This window comes from Nycticebus coucang, chromosome 12, assembly GCF_027406575.1.
Source record: "Nycticebus coucang isolate mNycCou1 chromosome 12, mNycCou1.pri, whole genome shotgun sequence".
Taxonomy (NCBI): Eukaryota; Metazoa; Chordata; class Mammalia; order Primates; family Lorisidae; genus Nycticebus; species Nycticebus coucang.
In genome coordinates, this window is record NC_069791.1 from 15,435,324 (window position 1) to 15,462,797 (window position 27,474).

At 40.6% G+C, this 27,474-nt stretch overlaps 1 protein-coding gene across 5 annotated transcripts in view; it reads right to left on the reverse strand.

Moving 5' to 3' along the window:
* DIP2B (disco interacting protein 2 homolog B) overlaps positions 1-27,474 on the reverse strand; it is a 264,807-nt gene that overhangs the window by 54,941 nt on the left and 182,392 nt on the right. For 2 of the 5 annotated variants that reach the window (XM_053557999.1, XM_053557996.1), the window contains 12 exons: positions 25,862-26,017; positions 25,455-25,577; positions 21,242-21,439; positions 19,270-19,361; positions 15,253-15,363; positions 13,889-14,012; positions 11,299-11,408; positions 7,381-7,483; positions 6,200-6,264; positions 4,043-4,136; positions 1,561-1,680; positions 401-515 (listed from right to left, as the gene is read on the reverse strand). In XM_053557999.1, coding sequence (XP_053413974.1) covers positions 401-515; positions 1,561-1,680; positions 4,043-4,136; positions 6,200-6,264; positions 7,381-7,483; positions 11,299-11,408; positions 13,889-14,012; positions 15,253-15,363; positions 19,270-19,361; positions 21,242-21,439; positions 25,455-25,577; positions 25,862-26,017 — 1,411 coding nt within the window. The remainder of the gene's footprint in view (positions 1-400; positions 516-1,560; positions 1,681-4,042; positions 4,137-6,199; positions 6,265-7,380; positions 7,484-11,298; positions 11,409-13,888; positions 14,013-15,252; positions 15,364-19,269; positions 19,362-21,241; positions 21,440-25,454; positions 25,578-25,861; positions 26,018-27,474) is intronic. The other 3 variants (XM_053558000.1, XM_053557997.1, XM_053557998.1) reach the window with 2 other exon arrangements.

Here is a 27,474-nt window from a genome sequence, read left to right on the forward strand (position 1 = left end):
GCTACTTGGGAGGCTGAGGCAAGGGAATCACCCATGCCCAGGAGTTGGAGGTTGCTGTGAGCTGTGTGAAGCCATGACATTCTACCGTGGGTGATAAAGTGAAACTCTGTCTCTACAAAAAGCAAAAAAACTAGCCGGGCATTGTGGCGGGCGCCTGTAGTCCCAGCTACTGGGGAAGCTGAGGCAAGGGAATCACCCAAGCTCAGGAGTTGGAGGTTGCTGTGAGCTGTGTGACACCATGGCACTCTACCATGGGCGATAAAGTGAAACTCTGTCTCTACCAAAAAAAAAACCCAAAAAACAAAAAACACAAATAATTTCCATTTTCTCTACCAATAATGTCAAATTAATCAAATAAGCTGTGACATACATCAAGAGCACCTGAGATCCTGGACAGTACCTGCGGATTGCTACAGTCATGGCTTCCGCAGACGTAGCACACGGACAGATGGCCTCCGGTTTCAGTCCATGGCTTTGGAACAGACTCAGGAAGGCATCACAGGATGACACAGACCCTAAGGAGTTTGAACAGATCAACCTACAGCTAAAATTGTGATTTTCATTATTGCAGGAAAACAACTAAGAGTAGACAGCTAATGTACCTGTTTCCCATGAGAACTCACATTGTATGCTGTTAATTCTACACAAATATTTTACTGTGCCTGTGAGGCGGTATGATACATTTCAAGGGCAAATTAATGCTCAGTAAGCCCATGAAAGGTTACTGAAACTATTTAAAGTTGCAACCTGGAATGAGGCTGTTCCTACCAAACTGACACACTGTAATATCAGAGATAACACTACGGGCAATATGCAGCCAGTTCGTAATTTAGCAGGTCTTCTTGAAGAACTATCATAATCCATGAAATCTGGGATTGGCTTAGTTCCACCTTCATCTATGTGATATTCTCTTTTTTTCTTATTAAGGACTACAGACAAAAATCTATTTATGTCAAAAAGCATAGAATCACCCTCAGAGTGTTCCTTTAAGGAATACCCATAAATACAGGACAGAGAAAGGATACGAATGAGTGAACAAGAAAAAGTAGTTTGAAAACTTACAGATCGAGGGAAAAAAAGAAAAAAGAACTTACAGATTTGCCCGAAGTTGAACAAATAAATAAAATGTGGTTTATCTATATGATGGAATATTATTTGGCAATAAAACGAACAAAGTACTGTCAGATGTTACAACGTGGACAAGCTTTGAAAACATGCTTAGTAAAATAAGCTCATCACAAAAAACCACAAACTGTATGACTGCATTTATATGAAATGCTCAGAATGGGCAAATCCAGAGAGAGATTAGCAGCTGCCTCAGGCTGGGGCAGTAGGGAGAAATGGGGAGTGACCATTTTCTTTTCAGAGTTATGACAATGTTCTAAACTTAGATCATGGTGACAGCTGCAAAACTCTGTGAATATACCAAAACCAATTAATCATATGTTTTAAATGGCATGTGAATTATTACATCTCCATACAGATGTTTTTTAAAGTGCTTACAGAAGGAGGGCTAAAAAGGAAAGGATATTTCCAGACCCACACTGCATAAATACTCACAGGGATTAGCTCCATCCGTCACAATTAACATGCGGAGGGAGCTCAAGCTCACGTCTCTTTGGTCCCGATGCGCCATCATAGCCCAGTGCAAGTCTCGACATTTTACTAAAGCTACCTTGGCTATAAATTCAAAAGGGATGAAGTTAACATACACATATGTACTAAATTTGGTATACATTTAATGTTCCATAATAAAAACATATTTACTTATTTTGGGAATCATAATTTTCACTTACAGAAAATAAAAAAGGATTCAAAGAGATTGTGCCAAGTAGCTCAGAAACAGAAAGCACCTTATTAAAAAAAAAGAAAGAAAGAAAGCACCTTTTTATTTATTTATTTAGAGACAGAGTCTCAGTATGTTGCCTTCAGTAAAGTGCCATGGCATCACAGCTTACAGCAACCTCAAACTCTTAGGCTTAAGCAATTCTTTTTTTTTTTTTTCTTTTTGAGACAGAGTCTCACTATGTCACCCTGGGTAGAGTGCTGTGGCTGTAGCTCACAGCCACATCAAATTCTTGGGCTCAAGTGATTCTCCTGTGTCAGCCTCCCGAGTAGCTGAAACTACAGGCACCCGCCACAAGGCCTGGCTAATTTTTTGTTGTTGTCGCAGTTGTTGTTTAGCTGGCCCAGGCCAGGTTCAAACCCATCAGCCTCAGTGTATGTGGCTAGCACTCTACCCACTGAGCTACGGGCACCATCCAAAACACCATAGTTAGATGACTGACTGAACACGCAATTGTTCGCTCAATGTGACATCTAGGCAGGTTACAGTATACTGGGCAGGGAAATTTTATTTGTTTATTTATTATTTATTTATTTTTTTGAGGCAGAGTCTCACTCTGTTGCCCTGGGTAGAGTGCTATACCATCATAACTCATAGCAACCTCAAACTCTTGGTCCTAATTGATCCTCTTGCTGGGACTACAGGTGCCCACCACAACTTCTGGCTACTTTTTCTATTTTTAGTAGAGACGGGGTCTTGCTCTTACTCAGGCTAATCTCTAATTCCTGAGTTGAAGCAATCCACCTGCCTTGCCCTCCCCCCCCCAAGAGTGCTAAGATTGCAGGCATGGCCCCAGTAGAGGAAATTTTCAACACTCAAATCAAGGCTCAGAATTCGGGGAATTCATACCAATTCTTTTTTCTTTTTTTTTTAATTTGAGACAGAATCTCACTCTGTCACCCTGGGTTGAGTGCTATGGTGTCATAGCTCACAGCAACCACTCTTGGGCTCAAGCGATTCTCTTGCCTCAGCCTCCCAAGTAGGTGGGACTATAGGCACCCACCACAATACCTGGCTATTTTTAGAGACAGGTTCTGGCACTAACTCAGGCCGGTCTCAAAACTCCTGAGCTCAAGCTATCAACCTGCCTCAGCCTCCCAGAGTACTAGTATTACAGGCGTGAGCCACTGTGCCTGGCTCTATTCAATTCTTAAGAAAGGACAGGTGTGGTGGCTCACGCCTATAATCCTAGCACTTGGGAGGCCAAGGCGGATGGATTGCCTGAGCTCACAGGTCAAGACCAGCCTCAGCCAGAGCAAGACCTTATCTCAAAAAGCTAGCCAGGTGTTGTGGCTGGCACATGTAGTCCTTGTTGCTTGGGAGGCTGAGGCAAGAGAATCACTTGGGCTGAAGAGTCTGAGGTTGCTGTGAGCTATGAACGCCACAGCATTCTACCAAGAGTGACAAAGTGAGACTTTGTCTCAAGAAAAACAAAAAAAACACTTAAGAAAGGACTTTACTGGGTGGTGCCTGTGGCTCAATGAGTAGAGCGCCGGCCCCATATACTGAGAGTGGCTGGTTCAAACCCAGCCCTGGCCAAATTGCAACAAAAAAAACAGCTGGGCATTGTGGTGGGCACCTATACCTGGGAGGCTGAGGCAAGGGAATTGCCTAAGCCCAAGAGCTGGAGGTTGCTGAGCTGTGTGATGCCACGGCACTCTACCACGGGCAATAAAGTGAAACTCTGTCTCTACAAAAATAATAATAATAATAATAAATTAAAAAAAAATAATAAAAAGGACTTTAGTGAGATGAAATAGACAACATACACAGTTCTGCAGGAAACGAACTGTAAAATTTGTTAAGCCACCAATACACAGAAATGTGTCTACAAGAACAATTTGAAAATCACTAAAATCTTTTTTTTTTTTTTTTTTTGAGACAGAGCCTCAAGCTGTCGCCCTGGGTAGCATGCGGTGGCATTGCAGCTCACAGCAACCTCTAACTCCTGGATTTAAGCTATTTTCTGCCTCCGCCTCCCAAGTAGCTGGGACTAGAGGCTCCCACCACAACACCCGGCTATTTTTTCGTTGCAGCTGTCATTGTTGTTTGGAGGGCCCGGGCTGGATTCGAACCCGCCAGCTCAGGTGTATGTGACTGGCGTCTTAGCCGCTTGAGCCACAGGCACCGAGCCAATCTCTAAAATCTTAATTCAAACAGTTGCATAAGTAAAGCTTAGATGCTGTGGGTGACTACCTTTATGGGCATGCACTCTCTGGACCCAAGAGAGAGGGCAGGTCTTCATGACAGAGTAGGGTACGCTAATTGTGTGCATCTTATTCATTACATTCTGAAAAGCAAAGAAAAAAGAAAAGTAATGAATACTAAACACACAGCATTTTAAAAACTGAGCTGATATCTTGTTAACAATTTTAACAGCACAAATAATACTCAAATACATGCTCCTTGAAAAAAATCTGAAATGTTAACTATAAGGCTGAAGTTCCTTTGATACCTACCCTCAAACTTGATTCCTTCCTCTCCTCCCCAGAGATAATCACAGTTATGAATTTGATATGTATCCTTTCAGTCCCTTTTTAAATATTTGCATTTATATATTTGTCCTCATGAAAGTATGAAGTATTTAATGTAAAAGGCATCATATTATGTATACACATATCTTATTTGACTTTCATTTAAGTTGTTTCAGAGCTAAATCTATACACATCAGTACAAGAGATCTACATAATTCTTTTTGAATTGCTCCACAGTATTCCCTGGTATGGCTATATCACAATTATTTCAGCATCTCCCTATCAGTAACAATGTTTTGGTATTACAAGCAACATTTCAAGGAACATGTTTGTACTTGCTTCCCTGGGCTCGGGGCAAGTGATTCTCTAGGGTAGATACAGAAAAGTAGTACTGCTGGGTCATGGGGTGTGTGTGTGTGTGTGTGTGTATGTGTGTGTGCGTGTCTGTGTATGTGTGTGTGTGCGTGTCTGTGTATGTGTGTGTGTGTGTGTATGTGTGTGTATATTTTATTTTATTTTATTTTTTTTTTTTAAAGGAGATGGGGTCTTGTTATGTTTTCCAAAACAAGCATACCCAGGATGCCTCAAAGAGATGCAGCCTGGCAGAGTAACCCAGCCTTGGTGTTTAGACTGGCTATTTGGTTCACCACCTAACCTGCCCAAAGAAACCAAGATACCATTTCCTCCTCACACCCCCAAGTTTCTAGCTTTGGTGATAAGCTTTTGGTTACAAGAAAAGGTTGGTGTTTATAACTAACTCTTCACACTTTGTATCACAGGGAGGAGAGTTCTCTTAATTCCTCACAAGAGATTTTAACTTTGGCTAAAACAGAAAATGACACAGGTTTCAGGAGAGAATTGGAAAATAGGTACACTCAAGGAATAAAGCTCTTACTAATGCAGGGGTTCCTGGGTGAAGAGGGGTTCTCCTCCTCTTCCCTCACGCTTCATTTCCTCCTGCTTCCCAGCTCCTCCAGTATCTGAGGAAGTGAGACTAGATACTCTCTCAGGTCTTTTTCTTTCCCCCTTTTTTTGAGACAGTCTCACTCTCTCGGCCTGGGTAGAGTACTGTGGCATCATAGCTCACAGCAACCTCCAACTCAGGCAATGACCATGCCTTAGCCTCACAAGTGGCTGGGACTATAGGCATTGAGGCCTTTTTCAACTTAGAGATCCCATATGGCTTGTTACATAGGGTAACTTTCCCGTTTAAAATGTGCCTTCTTTCTACCTTTCCTCCCAAAAGAATGATAAAGTTAACCTACTTTTCTTTCCTTTTTCTTGAAACAGAGTCTCACTATGTCACCCACAGTAGAGTGCCGAAGCATCACAGCTCACAGCAACCTCCAACTCTCAGGCCTAAGAGATTCTCCTGCCTTAGCCTCCTTAGAAGCTGGGACCACAGGCACTCGCCACAACACGCAGCTATTTTTTGGTTGTAGTTGTCATTGTTTGGCAGGCCAGGCTGGATTCGAACCTGCCAGCTTCAGTATATGTGGCTGGCGCCCTAGCCACTGAGCTACAGGCACCAAGCCAAAGCTAACCTACTTTTCCAAGTGCAGCTTAGCTGTAATCTCTTCCATAAAAATAGCCCTGAAGCCCAGATCCGGAAGGAAGCCACCTTTCTCTAACACCCATGGCATGTTACCTGTTCCTTGACGAAAGTGTCCCCATCTACCTTGTCACTGCATTCCTTGGTTGCAGCATATTCAGGTAAATTTTTCAATACATTTTGTCAAAAACCAAAGGCTAAATGTCTTCTGGGAAATATTACCAATCTTTTGGGGGCAAGCACTTGAGAGATGTTCTTGTTATGTAGCATGCAGGCCTTAATCGTAAATACGATTCATACGAAAGACCTTAAATCTGAGTAGCTTACCGCAAACATGCCGTGCCACAGCCCAGCATCCTTCTTAAAGTCTAAAACATTGACTACTGTTTCTCCTAAAATAAAAAAAACAGGGAAAAACACAAGGAAATCATCTTTAGTGTTAAGTGGCAAAATCATGTCACCTGACTTCACTAAATAACTGAGTTGGTGCTTGTAGAGAAATGACAGGAAGCTCTCTGGGGCTTCCTGCTCGAGGGCCCCCTGGGAGAACTGAGCACAGACAGGGTGACGTGCGAACAACACAGTGAGTCTAAAAATTCTTACGACCTGGGCATTTCTTCCCAAAAATAATACTTTTCCCTAATTATGTAAGGAACACATGCTTATTTTAGAAACTCTGGACATTTCACCAATATGTATAAAAAATTACACTTCCTAATAAAAATGCGGCTATGTGTATATAAATATATATTTACCTACATATCGCACACATATACTTAAAGGCATTGACGTATAGGTAGCTGTCTAACATGGCGCAGTTGGCATACTGGGTTCTGTTCTGCATTTCACTTTTTCCACTTAGTGATATACTGAAAAAATCTGCCCATATCTTTAATATTCAAGAACATGAGTTTTAACATCTCAAGGAATAACCCACTGTATAAATGCATCATAATTTAATCAATCTCTTTGGGGGGGGGGTATTTTGATTGCTCTCATTATACATATATATTTTTACCAGACAACAATGTTGTTCTATAATGAACATGTATTAACACTAAAAAAAGTCAATATTGGAAAGAACATTCTAAAGCAAAAAGCCACTATGCAACATACATTAACACATCTAAAGTTCAAAAACCACAGAACACTTTCTTGTGTTTTAATTTGTGCTTTCTGACTCCCAGCATATAGCCGGTACCTCTCTGTACACGGGAAGAGGGAGATCCCTGACATTCTACTGCTAATAAACACCTGGACTTAATTGGGGTTTTCTATTTCTGTACTCTAGAAATCATGGTTTACATATTTGGTTTGCTCAGAATTTTGGTTCCTTTAAATTATAGAACATTTGTGAACAAGAAGAAGAAAACAAAAGCAAGCCAAGAATATGTCTCAGAGCATTTCCCTCTGAATTTGGTCAGTAAATGGATTCCAATCACCAAGCACTGTGCTCAGTCACACATGTCTGAGGCTAACAATGAGGGCAGTCATGGGTGAGGTCTGACCTTCAGAATAATTGCAGGCCTGCGACAGAGCTTGGCAGTGAGACAGCATTGCCAGCCGGGACACCGTAACTCCCATTACACTCCCTTCTTTGCTTGTTTTATACTAGGAAAAACAACATCAAAAACAAAAATGTAAGAAACACAATAAAATGGGCTATTTCAAATGACAAAACTAGAATCCAAAAACAAAATGCATCATAATGGGCTGAATTTGACATGTTTAACATGAGTACTTAAGGCTATGGACTTGGGTCCCAAACCCTGATTACACAAAGATAGGATTGGAGGATGACAAAGTTCAACCAAAATGCAAGCAGTCCCTGAGTTACAGACAACCCACACTTAAGAACAGAGGCTATTACAGGTAGTAGGGGAACACACTTGCTCCAATTTGCATACAAATTCAACTTGGGAACAAACATCTCATATGAAACTGGTGACCGCCTGTGTGTGTGTAAAAGACCCCAGTTTAGGGGTCTAAAGTGAAGTGAAGTGGCTGCTAAAAAAGCTACAACAAACAAGTGACTTGAGCTGTATTAACAGAAGCACAACACCAAAGAAATTCATGTCAAGCACAGCACTGCAGAGTTAAAGGAGCGTTACATATGGTCCCTGTGCATCAGCTCCTAGTCTCAAAAGGGGAGACAGTGAATGGACGGCCTCTTCACTTCTACAAATCATTCAATTTTGCTTTTACCCTCAAAGCTCCCTTTAAGTTGCCTTTTTACCAGGAACATCAACTTTTGTCCTTTTTTTGGTCAGGGACAGGATCTTGCTGCACTGCCCATGTTGGAGTGCAGTGACTACACAAGGCCTGAAAATGGCGTACTACAGCCTTGAACTCCTGGGCTCACAAGGTGCTTCTGCCTCAGCCTCCACAGTACCTGATGCACACCTTATCTGGTTCAAATTTTTTTTTTAGGACTAGTTAAACACAGTAGTGGCAGGGGTTGGAGGATGGGGAGTAGAATAAGGAGTTTGATCTATAACAGACTATGAACAATGAATTGAGCTAATTCACTGCCTTCAGATAAGCCTCAACTTTTTGATTGTTAAGTCAAAAGGACATTGTGCATATCTTATCTCATCAGAATTTTCTGCAACATTTATTTTCTCTTTCTTGACACTTTCTCCTTCCTTAACTTTGGTGATGCTCCTTTCCCATAGCCTCTCTTGTCTCTCTCTGTGTGCCTGTCTCTCTCCCATTGCTCCTCCACCTCCTCTGCCCGTCTCTTCAATGTTGGTAACTTCCTACAAGTTCTGCTCTCCTTCCTATTCTCTTGTCACCTTATTCCATTAGGCTGCCACACTCCCCATGATTTCTGGTCCTCGATCTCTAACCCAGGCCTCTCCTCCAGGGAGATCTTAGAGTCAAGTGTTCCCCTGGAATGTCTTGTAATCCCATAAAACCCAAAGTCAAGTGTTCCCCTGGAATGTCTTGTAATCCCATAAAACCCAAAAACCCAAAGTATTCTTCACCACCCTCCCCACTATCAGTGAAAACTCCTCTTGCTGTATTTTTCTATCTTAGTGAATTATGCTGCCATTGGCCCAGCTGCCCACATCAGAAACCTGAGTGTTTCTCGCCTCCTCCCTCTGCAGCATCCGTCCCTAAGCCCTGCTTCCTACTATCTCTCCACTCCACCCATTTCTCTCTGTTCCCATCTCCATGTGCTTGGGCTCACCCGGGTAACTGTAAAAGCCAGTCTCCTTACTGCTTTTCTTAACCCAACCAATCCCCATAAATCTTTTTGTAACAAATTCATTCTTGTCACTCTCCTGCTAACCTGTTAACAGTTCCCTCTTACCCACAAATACTTTACTTTCAACTCGCTAGTAGAGTGCTATTGGTAATGGTGGGATCCTAAGTGAGAACTGCAAGTTACTTCTAAATAGGAGGAGCCTAGATACACAGAAGACAGTAGTTTTCATGAGGCCAAGGAGCTGAGCAAGAGTTACTTAATGAAGGGCCTTCCACCTTTTATGATAGAAAGCAATGAAGAAGACTGGGAAGGAAGGATAAATGAGACAGAAGGACTGAGAGGGAGGAGTCCAGGAAGCTAGTGAGTTTTAAGGCAATGAAGTGACGAAACATGTCACCACTGAGACATGACATGGATTGAGAATTGATCACTAAGTCTTGTTATTTTAAACGCTTATTTGTCCTTTAAATATAGTCAGATTTCTTCTACCTTCAAAAATAATCATCCTTGTATCCAACATACCCCATCACATCTCAGAGCTACTACTGACTCTCTTTCTATTTATGGTCAAAGTTATTGAAGTTATCTATACTTGTTATCACAATGTTCAAGGTTGGGAGATATATTCCCCAAGTCTTTTCACAAATTTATTAATTTGTGGGGTCAGGCATAGTGGCTCATGCCTGTAATCCTAGCACTCTGAGAGGCCAAGGCAGATGGATTGCTTGAGCTCATGGGTTCAAGATCGGCCTGAGCAAAAATCAAGACCCCGTCTCTACTAAAAATAAAAAAATTGAGGCAAGTGGATCACTTGTGCTCGAGCTGGAGGTTGCTGTGAGCTATGATGCCACAGCACTCTACCCAGGGCAACAAAGTGAGACGCTGGCTCCAAAAAAATAAAATAAAATAATTAATTTGTGATATATATATATATATATATATTTTTTTTTTTTTTTTTGAGACAGGGTCTTGCTTTGCTGCCCAGGGTAGCATCCAGTGGCATCATCATAGCTCACTATGATGTCAAACTCCTAGGCTCAAGTGATCTTCCTGCCTCAGTCTCCCAAGTAGCTGGGACTATAGGTGCAAGTTACCATGCCTGGCTAATTTTCCTATTTTTTGTAGAGATGAGGTCTGGCTATCTTGCCCAGTCTGCACGAACTTCTGGCCTCAAGGGATCCTCCCACCTCGGACTCTCAAAATGCTAGGATTACATGTGTAAACCAATATGCTGAGCCAATTTAATTTGGCTATTCATTAATTTAGGGAATAATTGGTGAATATATGTCCCAAGTAGGATGCAGAGTGGTGATCGGTATAGCTATTAGAGTCAGGCAGAGTTTCCTTCTGCCACTTTTGAGTAATGTGACCTTCCATCAGTTACTCAAGTTCTTTTAAGTCTTAGTCTCCTCATCTATAAAAAAAGTTTACCATAATAACCTGAACCTCACGGTATATTTAGGACTAAATGAGAAAATGCATTTAAAGCACTTAGCCTGGTACTTGGTATGCAGTAGGACTTAATCCCTCAACAAGATCCTGTTGCCTGTCAATTACATTCCTACATTAACCTTCAATACCAAACCTGCTAGCCATTTGTTCCTTCTTACTCTTTCATCTGTTGAATGTGTTCTTTTCAAACACAGCTATTTTCCTTTCTTGTTTCTCCATTCTCTTGCTCCCAACCTCCCTTGTACTTCTCTGAAATCTTTTTTTTTTTTTTTTTTTTTTGAGACAGAATCTCAAGCTGTCACCCTGGGTAGAGTGCTGTGGTGTTGTAGCTCATAGCAGCCTCCAACTTGGGCTCAAGCAATCCTCTTGCCTCCGTTTTTCTATTTTTAGTAGAGATGGGGTCTCGCTTTTGCTCAGGCTGGTCTTGAACTCGTGAGCTCAAGCAATCTACCCTACTGGTCTCCCAGAGTGCTGGGATTATAGGATTGAGCCACCACACCTGGCCTTCTCTGAAATCTTTTGTTACTTTCTTATATGAAGGATCAATTTCTTTCCTGTCTTTCTCTTGAATGCATATTTACACTCAAAATAATTAGAACAGAAGGTTCACTAAAGGCATTTTACAAACCAAAAGATAGAAACTTCACAAAGCAGCAGGATCTTCTAACATTAAAACTGCAAAAAGTTACCTTTATATTTTCAAAGATGGCAATTGAAGCCAAAGGAAAAGCCAGAAAGCATGTTTTACAGTGTTTGGACTTACCTCGACGTACGCTGGTTCTGTACCAGCAGGTGAGATGTGTGGCTGCCAGTCTTTAGGTGGCTTTGACAGGTACTTGGAATCTGTTACAACCCATTTGAGCCGGGGCCAACCTAAATCAAACCCAAAGTAAAAATTGAATTGCCTAAGGCATCAGGGAAGAATTTCACACTGAGTTGGTCATTGCAAATATCAAGAGACCTGTACAGCTAAGGAAACAACCAAAGCAAATAGACAACCTTCAGAATGGGAAAAGATATTTGCATATTATGAATCGGACAAAAGCTTGATAACTAGGATCTACAGAGAACTCAAATTAATAAAAAAAAAAAAAAGACCCAACCATCCCATATATCACCAGGCAAGAGACATGAATAGAACCTTCCCTAAAGAAGACAAATGAATGGTTAACATATGAAAAAATGTTCATTGTCCCTAATCATTAGAGAAATGTAAATCGAAACCACCCTGAGTCTCAAAGCCGCAGAGGCTGGCATGGATGTGGAGAGAAGGGAGCACTTTTACACTGCTGGTAGGACTGCAAACTAATACAATCTTTTTTTGGAAGGAAGTATGGAGCATCCTCAAAGAACTCAAATTAGACCTCCCATTTGATCCTGCAATCCCATTACTAGGCACCTACCCACAAGAAAAAAAATCCTTTTGGCTCAGCACCTGTAGCTCAGTGGGTAGGGTGCCAGCCACACACATGGAGCTGGTAGGTTTGAACCCAGCCTAGGGCCTGCCAAACAATGACAACTACAATAAAAAAATAGCCGGGTGTTGTGGTGGGTGCCTGTAGTTCCAGCTATTTGGGAGACTGAAGCAAAAGAATTTCCTGAGGGCTAGAGTTTGATGTTGCTGTGAGCTATGACACCATAGCACTCTATCTAGGGCAATATATTGAGACTCTGTCTCAAAAAAAAAAAAATCCTTTTATCATAAGGACATTTGCATTAGACTGCTGATTGCAGCTCAATTTATAGTCACCAAAATGTGGAAACAACCTAAATGCCCACCAACCCAGGAATGGATTAACAAATTGTGGTATATGTATACCATGGAATACTATTCAGTCATTAAAAAAGATAGAGACTTTACATCTTTTGTAATAACCTGGATGGAGCTGAAACACATTCTTCTTAGTAAAGCATCACGAGAATGGAGAAGCAAGAATCCAATGTACTCAATTCTAATATGGAGGAAGTAGATGAGCTAATACAAAGGGTAGGGTAGGGGAATGAGATAGCGGGGAGAAGAGAGAAGGGAGGGGAATGGGGGGTCACAGTGTATGACATACCTCTTGGGGGCAAGGTATAAGTATAAGAAGGACTTTATCAGGGCCAGGCACAGTGGCTCATGCCTATAATCCCAGCACTTGGGAGACCACTTGGCCAATAAAGTCTGCCTGAGCTCATAGGTTTAAGACCACCCTGAGCCAGAGTGAGACCTCGTCTCTAAAAATAGCTGGGTGCTGTGGCAGGTGCCTGGGGAAGCTGAGGCAAGAGAATCACTTAAGCCCAGGAGTTTGAGGTTGCTGTGAGTTAATGCCACGGTACTCTACTAAGAGTGACAAAGTGAGACTCTGTCTCAAAAAAAAAAAGAGGGCGGCACCTGTGGGTCAAAAGGGTAGGGCACTGGCCCCATATGCCTGAGGTGGCGGGTTCAAACCCAGCCGTGGCCAGAAACAGCAAAAAAAAAAAAAAAAAAAAGAGGGACTTTATCTAACAAACACTATCAGTATAACCTAATTCTTTGTATCCTCAGTGAATCTTAAACAATTAAAAAAAAAAATCAAGAGACCAAATGAACATCATTTTATACTTAATAAAGCACTTTATTTTTATTAGTTTTTAGTGCTAAATCACCAGACAATTATACCTTCTTTCTTTTTATTTTATTTTTTTCACTTTATTGCCCTCAGTAGAGTGCCACGGTGTCACAGCTCATAGCAACCTCCAGCTCCTAGGCTTGGGCAATTCTCTTGCCTCAGCCTCCTGAGTAGCTGGGACTATAGGCACCCACCACAATACCCCGCTATTTTTGTTGTTGTTGTTGTTGCAGTTTGGCTGGGGCCGGAATCGAAACCGCCACCTTTGGTATATGGGGCCAGCACCCTACCCACTGAGCCACAGGCACTGCCCCATCATAACTTCTTCCCAAAGTACAATCGTTCCACATGCTAATTCCAGACCTTTTGACATTACCTCAACAACTGGGAGGTCCATTTGGCAGTGGAAGTCCACTGAGGCTAGTGGTCTAGCCTCTGTCTCTATATATAGCATTTAGCTTTAATGTACAGAGTGGTAGCTTTTCCAACCATCAGCTTTAAGGTTAAGGATGTGGGCTGTGGAATCAGACAGATTTGGATTCAAATCGCTGCTCTGTCATTTATTAGCTGTGACTTTGGACAAGTTATTTAACCTCTCTGTTTCTCACCTGTAAAATGGGGACAATAATAGTACCTACTTCATATGAGTATGAGGATTAAAAAAGAAAATATATGTAAAGAACTTAGTTATTATTAAGTTAAAATGCTATTAAAGCTTTAAGTTTCAACTTTTAACTGACATCAGGTACAAATATTACTAACCTTTAAACTGTACAATTTCTCCGTTCTGAGTTTTTGGCAAGCCCTTTAGACAAACTTCACTGGTAAGAGCTAAGGCAATACCACAGCTTCCCAGCAAGAAGCCAATCTGCTGACCTCCAGCATCCTGTGGAGAAAAGATAATGAACATAGTAAGGGAGTGAATATGAGCAGATCCATACCCCAGACCTAACACTTCCTAATGAGCTGGTACTTGTGAGATAACATTCATGGAGCCTCACCAAGATCTGGCAATTGTCAAATCCAACAACAATATGTTCTTGTAAATAATTTCTACAATACAGTGACTTCTTGAGTACAAAGCAAACATTTTATTAACCTACATTGCTAATAAATTCTACCAGCCAAATTCAACCACTTCATTCAATCCTCCTTTAGATTAGTTTAGGCAAATGAAATAAATGCTAACACAGTTAAGTAGCCTTTCTCTTGTTCCATACCCAAATCTAAGGGCAAAGCACTTCATATTATAATAAAAAAATAATGTAAATGGATATCAAATGCCCAGATTTATAATGAAAGTCAATGGATGGTCATACCAAATCCATCTATGCCTTTTATTATTCTATTTTAAAGAAGGTAGATTTAAGCCTTGTAACAGCAGCAAAAATAAGAGCAAAAACCCCAGAAAATACAATCTGAAGTATTTCCATTAAAATGTCATCTTAAAAGTACCAATAAAAAACCACACAAATACTGCCAACTTAATAATTTATGAACAACCTAATGATTTCCTGACCAACTGAAGGTCACCAATTTATTTTCTATTCCTTTCAAAAGATTATTTTCTTATAAATCCGTATTTTCCACCATGTTCATCTTTGACATCAATTCTTAGTAATAAACTACATGAGAAAAATAGCATCAAGCAGCTTGTGGAGAAATCATTTAGTCACACAAGGAAATCTATTATATATCTCCATTTTATTACAGTAAAGCTGATGTGTCGCCAAAGTAACATCCTACAATCAGAGAATAGCATGTGATCACTGCTTCACCCTTCCACTTAATGGAAATCCTAGGTCATATGATATGGGTAAAGGAAACTGCTTTACAAAAAGGTTACAGTTGTTATAAATGGATTATCTACAGCCTCTGAAGAATGGTACTCTTTATAAATGGCAATTATTCAAAGTCAAGTATACCCCATGCCACTGTAAATTATATACAAGATTATAAAAATTCTTAGTAGAAAACATGTTATCTGCATGACACTTGTAAATACTAATAATTTTTCTACAATTTTCATGTTTCCAGAAAGTGAGGCTGAGTACTTCAGAAAATGGTCAGACTGTTTCTACTATTGTGACTGAGTCAATCATTCCTCTTAAATTCAGCAGTGTTACCTTTCTGGTAAGAGGTACCTCTATAGGCACTGGAATCACTTCTGCTAAGAGACATCCATAAAAAGCCACCATAAACATGACCGGATCATTGTTGGGGTAAACCAGTGCCACCTAAAATTCATAACAACATTCAGTAACAGAGGAATAAAAACATGACAATGCTTTTAATGTCAAATATACACATTTTAAAAAAGGAAAAAAGTATACATTTAACATGAACATGGAAATCAAACTATTTAATAGCCATCTGCTCTATAGGAAATTGAGTAACTGAGATGTTCACGCAAATCTAAAAAGAAAAGATCGGGCGGTGCCTGTGGCTCAACAAGTAGGGCACTGGCCCCATATGCCAGAGGTGCTGGGTTCAAACCCAGACCTGGCCAAAAACTGCAACCAAAAAAAAAAAAAAAAAAAAGAAAGAAAAGATCTCCATCATGTCCATGATTAGTCTATGCATTCTGGGAACGATAATGTAATTCACCAACATTGTAAGAATTCTTCTGTTAATTCTATTGGTGATTGCGCGGTAACAAATTCACCTTAAGTGTTTAAGTCAATTACTTAGGAAACCTAAGGCAATTTACTTTAGTGCAGGGCTAAAGCAATAAAATAAATGCAACAGACTTCTCTAGATAGAGCAGTGTATTAAAGAATAAGCCTTGGGTGGTGCCTGTGGCTCAGTGAGTAGGGCACCGGCCCCATATGCCAAGGGTGGCGGGTTCAAACCCAGCCTCGGCCAAACTGCAACAAAAAAAATATAGCCGGGCATTGTGGCGGGTGCCTGTAGTCCCAGCTGCTTGGGAGGCTGAGGCAAGAGAATCACGTAAGCCCAAGAGTTAGAGGTCGCTGTGAGCTGTGTGACGCCACGGCACTCTACCAATGGTGGTACAGTGAGACTCCGTCTCTACAAAAAAAAAAAAAAAAGAATAAGCCTTGGAGGCGCCTGTAGCTCAACGGAGTAGGGCGCCGGCCCCATATGCCAGAGGTGGTGGGTTCAAACCCAGCACCGGCCAAAAACAACAACGACAACAAAAAAAGTATCTATAAAGAATAAGCCTCACATCTCTGAGCACCTACAAATCCTGACTGATTTGGTCATCACTTCAGGGCTAACGTCAGGTTTCTTGCTCTTTAATTCATTGCATAAATCCTTATTTACTTGCCCAACAATGCAAGTATTCTAACAGGAAGGCATTTAGTAATAGGGGTAGGTAATATTGGCAGAACCATTCTGGATATAAAGTTAATTCAATAACAAAAGATAAACAATGAAATCTACATATTCAAACCTGTGACCTAACCTATAATGCACGACAAAGATAAATGACTTTCCCCAATTAACTCAAGGAACGCAAAAACACAGAAGGCGTGCGTCACTGTGGAGTTTGTTACTTGGCTTCAGATATTTGCAGATTAATATCTGAAACTTAATCACATCACAAAACTCTTGTGTCTTCTTTTGCTTTCAAATTCTCTTAACTCACTCCCAAGAAAAGTTCAATTCTGAACAAATATTCCCAAAATTCTAAAAAATACTAATTCAGTGAGACATCTAAACAACCCATTTCCTTCCTGCACAGTGTCCATGTTGCTAGGCAGTTACAAAATTACCTTCTAAAGGATGAGAGAGGACAAGAAGTACTCGCCAGTCCCATTAATAAGTACAAGACATCCTTATATACCCTTTGCCACAATGCAAAAATATTTTTTAAAAGTCTTAATTGGGCGGTGCCTGTAGCTCAGTGGGTAGGGGGCCAGCCACATACACCATGGCTGGCAGGTTCAAATCCAGCCCAGGCCTACTAAACAATGACAACTGCAACAAAAAAAAAACAGCAAGGCATTATGGTGGACGCCTGTAGTCCCAGCTAGCTGGGAGGCTGAGGCTAGAGAATGGCTTAAGCCCAAGAGTTTGAGGTTGCTGTGAGTTGTGACGCCACAGCACTCTACCCAAGGCGACATAATGACACTCTGTTAAAAAAAAAAAAAAAAAGTCTTGGGCGGCGCCTGTGGCTCAGTGAGTAGGGCGCCGGCCCCATATGCCGAGGGTGGCGGGTTCAAACTCAGCCCTGGCCAAACTGCAACAAAAAAATAGCCGGGTGTTGTGGCAGGCGCCTGTAGTCCCAGCTGCTCGGGAGGCTGAGGCAAGAGAATCGCGTAAGCCCGAGAGTTAGAGGTTGCTGTGAGCTGTGTGACGCCACGGCACTCTACCCGAGGGCGGTACAGTGAGACTCTGTCTCTACAAAAAAAAAAAAAATAGTCTTATTTTAGGAGATTCTATAATCATGAGCATACTAAAAAGAAGCCTGTTGTATAGTTGGTTTCTAGAAATTCTGAATGAAAAGTAATGTGTAATAGTATGAAGTAATCCTATTTAGAAAGTCATTAATAGGAAAAAATCTTTAAAAATTTATTTTTAATATCAATTCTAATTAAAGAAGAAGTAAAATATCAATTTGTTTTTTCTTAAAAGTAACATGAATCTCTCCATTTTTCATTTCTTTCTTTTAGAGATAGGGTCTTGCTCTGTTGTCCAGGCTAGAGGTCCTTGGTGTCATCATAGGTCACTGAAACCTTGAACTCCTGGGCTCAAGTGAGTTTCCTGTCTTAGCCTCCCAAGTAAATAGCTGGGACTAACAGGCAAGCACCAGCACACCCAAATAATTTTTTCTTTTTCTTTCTTTTTTTTTTTTTTAGAGACAGAGTCTTACTTTGTCGCCTTAGGTAGAGTGCTGTGGCATCACAGCTCACAGCAATGTCCAGGTCTTGGGCTTAGGTGACTCTCTTGCCTCAGCCTCCCAAGTAGCTAGAACTACAGGCCCCTGCCACAATGCCCGGCTATTTTTTTGTTGCAGTTTGGCTGGGGCTGGGTTCAAACCCAGCACCCTCGGTATATGGGGCCAGCGCCCTACTCACTGAGCCACAGGCACCGCCCCAAATTTTTCTATTTTTGTAGAGACAGGGTTGCACTATGTTGCTCAGGAAGTCTTCAATTCCTGCCTTAAATGATCTTCTAACCTCAGCCTCCTAAAGTGCTGGGAGCCATCATGTCAAGCTTCTTCTTCCCTTTGTACACAAAACCACAGAAAAACATTTTTTTTTTTTTTTTTTGAGACAGAGCCTCAAGCTGTTGCCCTGGGTAGTAGAGTGCCGTAGCATCACAGCTCACAGCAACCTCCAACTCCTGGGCCCAAGTGATTCTCTTGCCTCAGCCTCGTAATTAGGTGGGTTTACAGGTGCCCACCACAACACCTGGCCATTTTTTGGTTGTAGTTGTCACTGCTGTTTGGCGGGCCCCGGGCTGGATTCGAACTCACCAGCTCTGGTATGTGGCTGGTGCCTTAGCCGCTTGAGCTACAGGCACAGAGCCAGAAAATTGTTTTTAAAAACACCATTTAAAACAAAAGGTGTATAAGGCATTTTGTAATGAAAAAAAGTAGAGTAATTCTTGTTGCTATTTATTGTTTAAATATTGAAATACTTATTTCTAGAAAGGCTGACATTTCTCTATTAGCACCTCAAGAGTTTACTGATTGTCAGGTACATAAGAGGACATGTGAATTTCTTTCAATCTACGAATACAAGAGTTATCACCTACTCTCAGGCTAACCTGGATCGGATTCCAACCACTTTTATTTTTCAAATACAAATTTCTTATCGTACATTAAAAATCCAGAATATATATATTAGAAAATAATAAGCTCCAACTTTTTTTTTTTTTTTTTTTTGTAGAAACAGAGTCTCACTTTATGGCCCTTGGTAGAGTGCCATGGCATCACACAGCTCACAGCAACCTCCAACTCCTGGGCTTAAGCGATTCTCTTGCCTCAGCCTCCCGAGTAGCTGGGACTACAGGCACCCGCCACAACGCCCAGCTATTTTTTGGTTGCAGTTCAGCCAGGGCCAGGTTTGAACCTGCCACCCTCGGTATATGGGGCTGGCGCCTTACCAACTGAGCCACAGGCACCGCCCAAGAAACTAATAAGCTCCAACTTCTAAAACCAAAATGCCAATTACCCTGTCTCCAGGTTTTAACACAGGTTCGTTTTTGGTCCCCAGTTTATTAAGCAGTGTGTAGGCCAACTTTAAACTTCTGCTCCACAACTTTCCTGGAAAAAATAAAATAAAAACAGTCTTACAGAAAAAATACAGGCCTACCTCAATTAGAGAAATTTTATTCATCAGCACATTTACTAAGACAATAGCCACTTCCAGATGATGCATTAGATGAGTCTTGCCCCTTAACACACAAAAAGTATCCCTCCCAAAAGCTTTATATTCACTCTGGTTTACAAAAGCCAGTCCTGTCTTCAAACAATAAACATCATCAGAGGCGTATCCTTGTTTATATAGTATGTCAGAATTCTTTCCTGGGCTTGGCACCCATTGCATAGTGGTTACGGCACCAGCCACATACACTGAGGCTGGCGGGTTCGAACCCAATCTGGGCCAGCTAAAACAACAATGACAACTTTAACAAAAAAATAGCTGGGCATTATGGTCCCAGCTACTTGGGAGGTGGAGGCAAGTGAATCGCTTACACCCAGGATTTGTAGGATGCTGTGAACTGTGACACCACAGCACTCTACGGAGGGCAACATCATGAAACTCTGTCTCTAAAATAACATAACGTAAAATTTTTTTCTGGAGTAATTCAAATATCCTTAGAAATAATTGGATATGAGTTGATCACATTTGGGGGAAGGGAGTAAGCTTTTTTTAATCACAGGACTAAAAATCAGATGGCTACTTCTGTCCTAAGCTTGTTCTGAAGAACCACTTACACAGATGGTCATTAGATATGTGAGGTAACTGCAAAGCAAATGTTTTGACTCAGATGATTAAACATTCCACGCCACTGTAAATTCAATGAAAACAGACAATAACATAGAAATTATATGAAACATGTGAATATATTTACAAATATTCAATAAATATGCAAAGATTTGACCAGCTGAATGCTTTCTTTAAGGGTTATGGATGAAATTCATACATAGCTTCAGAGGTGAATGTTACAACTATTTTGGCAAAAACAAACAAAAAATCCTTTTTTTGGCCTTCTTCTACACCGTCTTCTCAACAACTCTCAATTCTTACGGCAGATTTAAGAAAAGTGAAAGAAATCATGTTATTTTAAGTTTTTTTTTTTCTTAAGAGACAGGGTCTTGCACTGTCACCAGGACACAATGCAGTGGTGCAATCACAGCTCACTATGACTCTTGGGTTCAAGTGATCCTCTCACCTCAGCCTCCCAAAGCACTGGGATTACAGATGTGAACCACTGGGCCTGGCCCATGTTATTTTAAATGGCTTTGTTAGTTGTATATACAGTTTATTCACAGCTTGTTAAACTACTTCAACCTGCATGATTCTTTAAATAATATTTTTACCAAAAGATTATTTCATTATCTAGTTCTATGGACACTGTGTTCCACTTATGAAGATTAAAAAGGAATCTTAATAAATTAGTACAAATCTCACAGCTGAGGGTTGATGCCATTTTCCTTGAAGTTATTTTAAAAAGAAAAATAAAAACTTTAGCTGAGACGCAAAATTAAATGGAAAAATACTGATACTTCATTCATTACAGAATTTTGTGCCTATTAGAAGCAAGAAGCAGGATGGAATAAAGATTTAAAAAGAATCAGTTTCAATTTTTGGAAAAAACCATCTGACTTCCATCATACATTATTAACATTGACCAAATGATTTTCTAAGAGCCTCTTCTGCTATTAAAACTTCAGTAGATTTTCAAAGTCTCTTTCTTCTTATTTTTTGTCTTTTAAGTATTACCTGGCATGCAAATACTACTCTAATAAATGAAAATATTTGGCAATAATTTACTTAGAACATAAGAGTCTATTAAGTAATTGAAAAGATCTGCTGAACCATAATGACCAGCATCTGCTAAATATCAAGTTAAAAACACTACCCATGGTATTCTGAAGAACTTAGGAGAAAAGGAAGATCTGGAATCTTCTGAACTCACCATATGTAAGAGTGTAAACTGGCTTCCCTGTCACGTCCAGCGCAGTCAGGCAAGAGCACTTTGCTTGAGTGGTGCCCCACCGCTGCAGGGCAGATTCAAGAGCAGGCGGCCAGTTACAGATGACTCCCAAAGGCTCTCCCTTTACAGGGGTCATCTGCCGTCCCTCAGGCTTGGGCTGGTTGGGGTCTGGCTGAGGTACTGTGCAAAAACACACCAATGGATAGAGTAAGTACAAATACCAAATAATACAACTGGGCCTTACACATTTAATATGGTTTTTAATTTTGTTTTGCTTTGGTATTTATTTATTTATTTATTTGAGACAAGGTTTTGCTCTGTCAGGCTGGAGTTTAGTGGTACAATCATAGCTCACTGCAACCTTGAACTCCTGGGCTCAAGAAATCCTCCCATTTTAGCCTCCCAAAGCACTGAGATTACAGGCATTTAATATGTTTTCTGCAATAAACAAATCCTGACCCTAACAAAGCAAATTGCTACATATACAGAAAAGAACAAAGTATAAATTACTTTTTTTTTTAGAGACAGAGTCTCGCTTTGTCACCCTTGGTAAAGCGCCATGGCGTCACAGGTCACAGCTCACAGCAACCTCCAGCTCCTGGGTTTAGGCAATTCTCTTGCCTCAGCCTCCTGAGTAGCTGGGACTACAGGCACACACCACAACACCCGGCTATTTTTTGTTACAGTTTGGCCGGGGCTTAGTTTAAACCTGCCACCCTCGGTGTATGGGGCAGGCGCCCTATCTACTGAACTACAGGCACTGCCCTGTAAATTACTTTTACTTGTGCAGGTTCGAACCCACCAGCCCTGGAGCATGTGGTCAGTGCCCTAAACACTGAGTTATACTAGCACCCCCAAGTTCACAATTTTTAGTAAATTTGTTTATAACCTTCTATAGTTTGTGTAATGTAATTTCACATGTATGACACAGAAATGTCATTAGGTTATGTTTAACGAAAATGCATTACACAGTGAGTCAGAAAACTCAAATTCCCATTCACTTTTTACTAGTAATATGTTAGGAAAATTGATTTACCTGAGCCTTGCTTTCCTTTTTTTTTTTGTAGAGACAGAGTCTCACTTTATGGCCCTAGGTAGAGTGCCGTGGCCTCACACAGCTCACAGCAACCTCCAACTCCTGGGCTTAAGCGATTCTCTTGCCTCAACCTCCCGGTTGTAGCTGGGACTACAGGCACCAGCCACAACGCCCGGCTATTTTTTGGTTGCAGTTTGGCCGGGGCCAGGTTTGAACCCGTCACCCTCGGCACATGGGGCCGGCGCCCTACTGACTGAGCCACAGGCGCTGCCCTTGAGCCTTGCTTTCCTAATCTGTAAAATGGGGATAGTGACGGTTATACCTCTGGATCATTATCAGACTCAAACTGATAATGGGTATAAATCACAATGTTCCATGTCTCTGTACTTCTGCACACATCTCATATGGCCAATCCCTTTGCCTCCTGGTGAAGTCTTACCCATCCTTCTTAGCGCTCAGCTCAAACAGCAATCTCTGGGAACCATACCCAGCTATTCCATGAGGACACTATTCCTGCCTTAGTGCTCCCACATTATGAGGGAGTCTCCCCTTATTAAAGTACTGAGGGGCTTGGCACCTCTAGCTCAGCGGCTACAGCGCCAGCCACATACACAGGAGCTGGCAGGTTTGAATCCAGCCCAGGCCTGCCTAACAACGACGACAACTAAAGCACTGAGGATCCTCAACAACTTCTTAACTGTATAACTGTTCCCCACAAAGACTGACGGCTTCTTGCAGGAAGGGAGGGTTCTTATTCCCTACAGTGCATCTAATAAACAAAGACTACTCAACAATGTTAGTTGAATTAAACTGAATTTAGAAAACTTTTTAAAAAGCTAGATTATTAACATGGTCATTCCAGGAACCAGAGGTAAATAATATTTCATAGTCTTTCATACATATAAAACTAGAATCTTATTAATTTTTATACAGTGAACAAGTTATTATTCGGATAACAAAGCACAAAACAAAAACCCTACATTTTGATGGCAGAAAAGGTAATTTACATACAGAACAAAAAGTCAAGCAAAGTATTTACTGAGCACCATTATGTGCACAGGATATAATATATACCAAGAAAAAAAGAATGCTGCACATATCATTCTTTGAACAAACGTTTATGGTGCCTACTACGTGCTGTATACCAAGTTCAAGCCCTCAAGGACTATCTACAGTGCCCTGGAGGACACACAGGTGTACACGCGCAGAGCTACAGATGCGTGCAGGAAGGGCATGTCATCCACGTGGAGGAGGGAAAGGCTGAGCAAGTCGTAGAGGGTGAGTAGGAGTCAGCCAGGCGAATGAGAAAAGAGGCATAGAGAGAAGTGACAGAATGACCACTAAATAGCTAATGGGCAAAGGAAATACGAAATAAATTATATTTATAGCTCAATACAATGATAGATTGGGAAAGGTACTTAAAATGTCTTGGTTCATTTTTTTTACTGACAAAGTTCACAAAATAGTTTCAGTCACCAATTTACTGCCTTAGGCAAATAATGTTTCCTTCTCTTATATTCCCAGACTTTGAATCATCATATTAGCCAAACAAATTAATATGGATGATTCTTTTTTTTTTTTTTTTTGAAGTTTTTGGCCGGGGCCAGGTTTGAACCCACCACCTCCGGTAAATGGGGCTGGTGCCCTACTCCTTTAAGCCACAGGTGCCGCCCCAATATGGGTGATTCTAAATAAATTGTTTTATTTTTATGGACTGATGGTAGGCATAAGTCCTCAGCCCATAGATGTCTACATTATTGCCATCACCTATTAGGTAGGCCTCAATGCAGATTCTGGGACACAGTTTTACAGACTTCCAAAGACATGCTGAAATTTTCCTTTCCCAAAGGTAACAATTATTCAAATAAGTAATTGTTGCCTAGTTCTAATTAGTGAAAAGCTGTTAGCTGTTGGCTGTGCCAATGCAACTGTTCAAGAAAGATTCCTGATACACCTTGACCTTCATTTGCCTAGTCAATACACAGGGCTAGAAACACGGGAGGGGCTATTACTGGCATGCACAGTTTAAACATCCATGTATCAAGAAAGAAGTCCACAGTTCAAAGAGGTTAGTGACTCCTAAAGCAACAGTAACTCATCTTAACCTCATGCTTTTTGCTGCACAAACGGCTAAAACCAGATCTTGGACGACAATGTGCCTAATTCTATTAGCAGGTCTGATGTGATCAAAACCTCCTATCAGTCTCAGGACTTAAAAATGAACTACACACTGGTTTGACGCCTGTAGCTCAGTGGCTGGGTTTTTCAATATTTTTCACGAGTTGGGGTCTCACTCTCGCTCAGACAAGCCTGGAACTCCCGCAATCAAGCAATCCTCCTGCCTCAGCCTCCCACAGTGCTGGGATTACAGGCCTGAGCCACCACACCCGGCTCTCTTTGCCTTTCTGCCCTCTCCCTCCCTCCTTAGCTTTCATCTGAGATCTAAAATATAAATGATTCTTAGAGAAAAAAGGTGAACTACGAGCTCTTTGAACCAAAAACTGTCTTGTTTGTCCTTTAACCCTATACCTCACATGCAGTAACTTGTTAAGAAATATTTGTTTGGGTGGCACCTGTGGCTCAGTGAGTAGGGCGCCAGCCCCATATACCGAGGGCGGTAGGTTCAAACCCAGCACTAGCTGAACTGCAACCAAAAAATAGCCGGGCGTTGTGGTGGGCGCCTGTAGTCCCAGCTGCTAGGGAGGCTGAGGCAGGAGAATCGTGGAAGCCCAAGAGCTAGAGGTTGCTGTGAGTCCTGTGACATCATGGCACTCTACACAAGGCGGTAAAGTGAGACTCTGTCTCTACAAAAAAAAAAAAAAAAGAAATATTTGTTTAGGGCAGTGCCTGTGGCTCAGTGAGTAGGGTGCCAGCTTCATATACCGAGGGTGGCGGGTTTGAATCCGGCCCGGCCAAACTGCAACAAAAAATAGCTGGGTGTTAAAAAAAAAAAAAAAAAAATAGCTGTGTATTGTGGTGGGCGCCTATAGTCCCAGCTACTTGGGAGACTGAGGCAAGAGAATCGCCTAAGACCAAGAGCTGGAGGCTGCTGTGAGCTGTGATGCCATGGCACTCTACGGAGGGCAACAAATCGAGACTGTCTCTAAAAAAAAAAGAAATATTTGTTTAATGTATATATGGTTTGGGCATTTTCACAACTACCTTCCACAATTTCTTCAGCGTCATCCACAAAAAATTCCTTTAAGGGAGGCCTTTTGGGTCGTTTTAGAGTGTTGAGAAGCTGCTGGATTTTTGTGGATACTCTGCTGTTGACAGGAACACCTATAAAGAAAAAAATGGTTAAGATACAATTCACTGATTATAAGGACATTTCGGTTCCTCCAGTCTCTCAGGAGCTTTTAATTCTAATTATGTTCGGCCTTTATCCAGTCTCATTCTATTATATTTCAACTGGACCAAATAGGTACAAATATGCACATGAGAAGTTTTATAATCACAGAGACAAATATGGTGCTATTATTAGTATATTGCCTAAAGATTTTACCTAATCTCCCTTTTCTCTTGTAAGATTCTTTTCTTTTTAGCTACCAAAAAGAACTCCTTACCATCAGCTGTATCCATAAGGCTGGACCTGTTGGACCCTTTATGCATGCCTTTCACTATCCCTGCGGGGGGCAGGTCAATATTGGCTGGGCGTATTGAGGAAGAGGAGGAGGAGGAAGAGGTAGTTGTAGTGACATCAGGGGGAGCAGAGAAATTCTCTAAGAGGGGAGAAAACAAAGTTTAAAATTATATTAAATTAGCAATGAAACTAAGCACCTTCAAATCTTTGTTTTTTAACAAGTAAGAAAAGTACATAAATAGGGCATTAAATCTTATTAAACAACCCTTTAAATCAAATTCTGCTAGCAAAACATAATGGCAGAAGGTAAGCCAGGGTATATCAGCTTTTCAAACATACGTTCAAGGCTTGGGTATCCTTAGAAGATCAAAAATACATCCAATGTTATTCTAGTTTCTTAAACATTGATTCATGAATCCATGGTTTATCTAGAATGTATACCCTTTCACTGAAGATGAAAATAATGTCTCAGAAGTGGGTCAGATTGCTCATTTCCAGATTAAAAAAAAAAAAATTAAAGCCTACTTCTAATTTTGATAAAAAAAAAAAACAAAACACATAGGTAATTTGGATCTCCTTGACACAGTAGATTCTTCCCCTGCTCTAAGCAAAGATTAGTAGAATATTATTCTACTCTTATTTCACATAGGGATTCTTCACATAGAGAAACTGAATGAAGTAAACTGGAAGAGATCCACTTAACAGGGATATGTTACAAAAAACTTAGAAGAAAACATCTAGAGAAGTAAAAAGAAAATTAGAGGAAGGAAAAATGTGATTTATAAGATTAATGAAAAGCTACTAAAAATATGAAAAAGGAAAAAGTATAACGTAAATAATTTCTGAAATCAATTTGCGGGTAAGGTCTCCATGCTCCCAAAGTCTATAATTAACTAGCTTAATTATTTTTAAAAATTTTAAATATGCTAGCACAAATATATTGCTATAAACCTTTATATAGAATAATGTGGTAATAAAAACATTAAAATGGACATTTTTGAACCCAGCAAGTCAAGTTACAGGAATACATCCTCAAGAAATAATCAGACAAAGGCACATGGTTGTATGTTTAAGCATGTTCATCCAGCAGTTTTTATAATAGAAAAAAAACCCAGATACTATTTAGAAGTCCAAAAGAGAGGAATGGTTAAATAAATCAAGACAAAGTGTCAGATAGCAGTATGCCTTGAAACCATAAAAATAGCATAATTACAATAATATAAAAGATGGTCACGATAAACTGCTAAGAAAAGCATGTTACGAACATTATGTTTAGGACAATTTCATTTTTGTAAAATAAAAACCAAAAGCCTATGCATTTATATGCAAATAAACTCTAGAAGAATATATACTGAAGTGTTATGGATGGGAGATAGGATCACAGGTTATTTTTCTTTCACCCGTAGTTTTGAATTTTTCTGTTAGGAATATGAATTACTTCTGTTAGGACAAACATCCCAAAAGCAATAATGTTGGATAAAATGATTTCAGTGAGTAACTGAACCAGTAACTTTTCACCGAATAGCAGAATTAATTAAAAATATGATGCCAGGTGACATCATCTTGTTAATGAAAGTCCAGATAAAGTTAATTGCA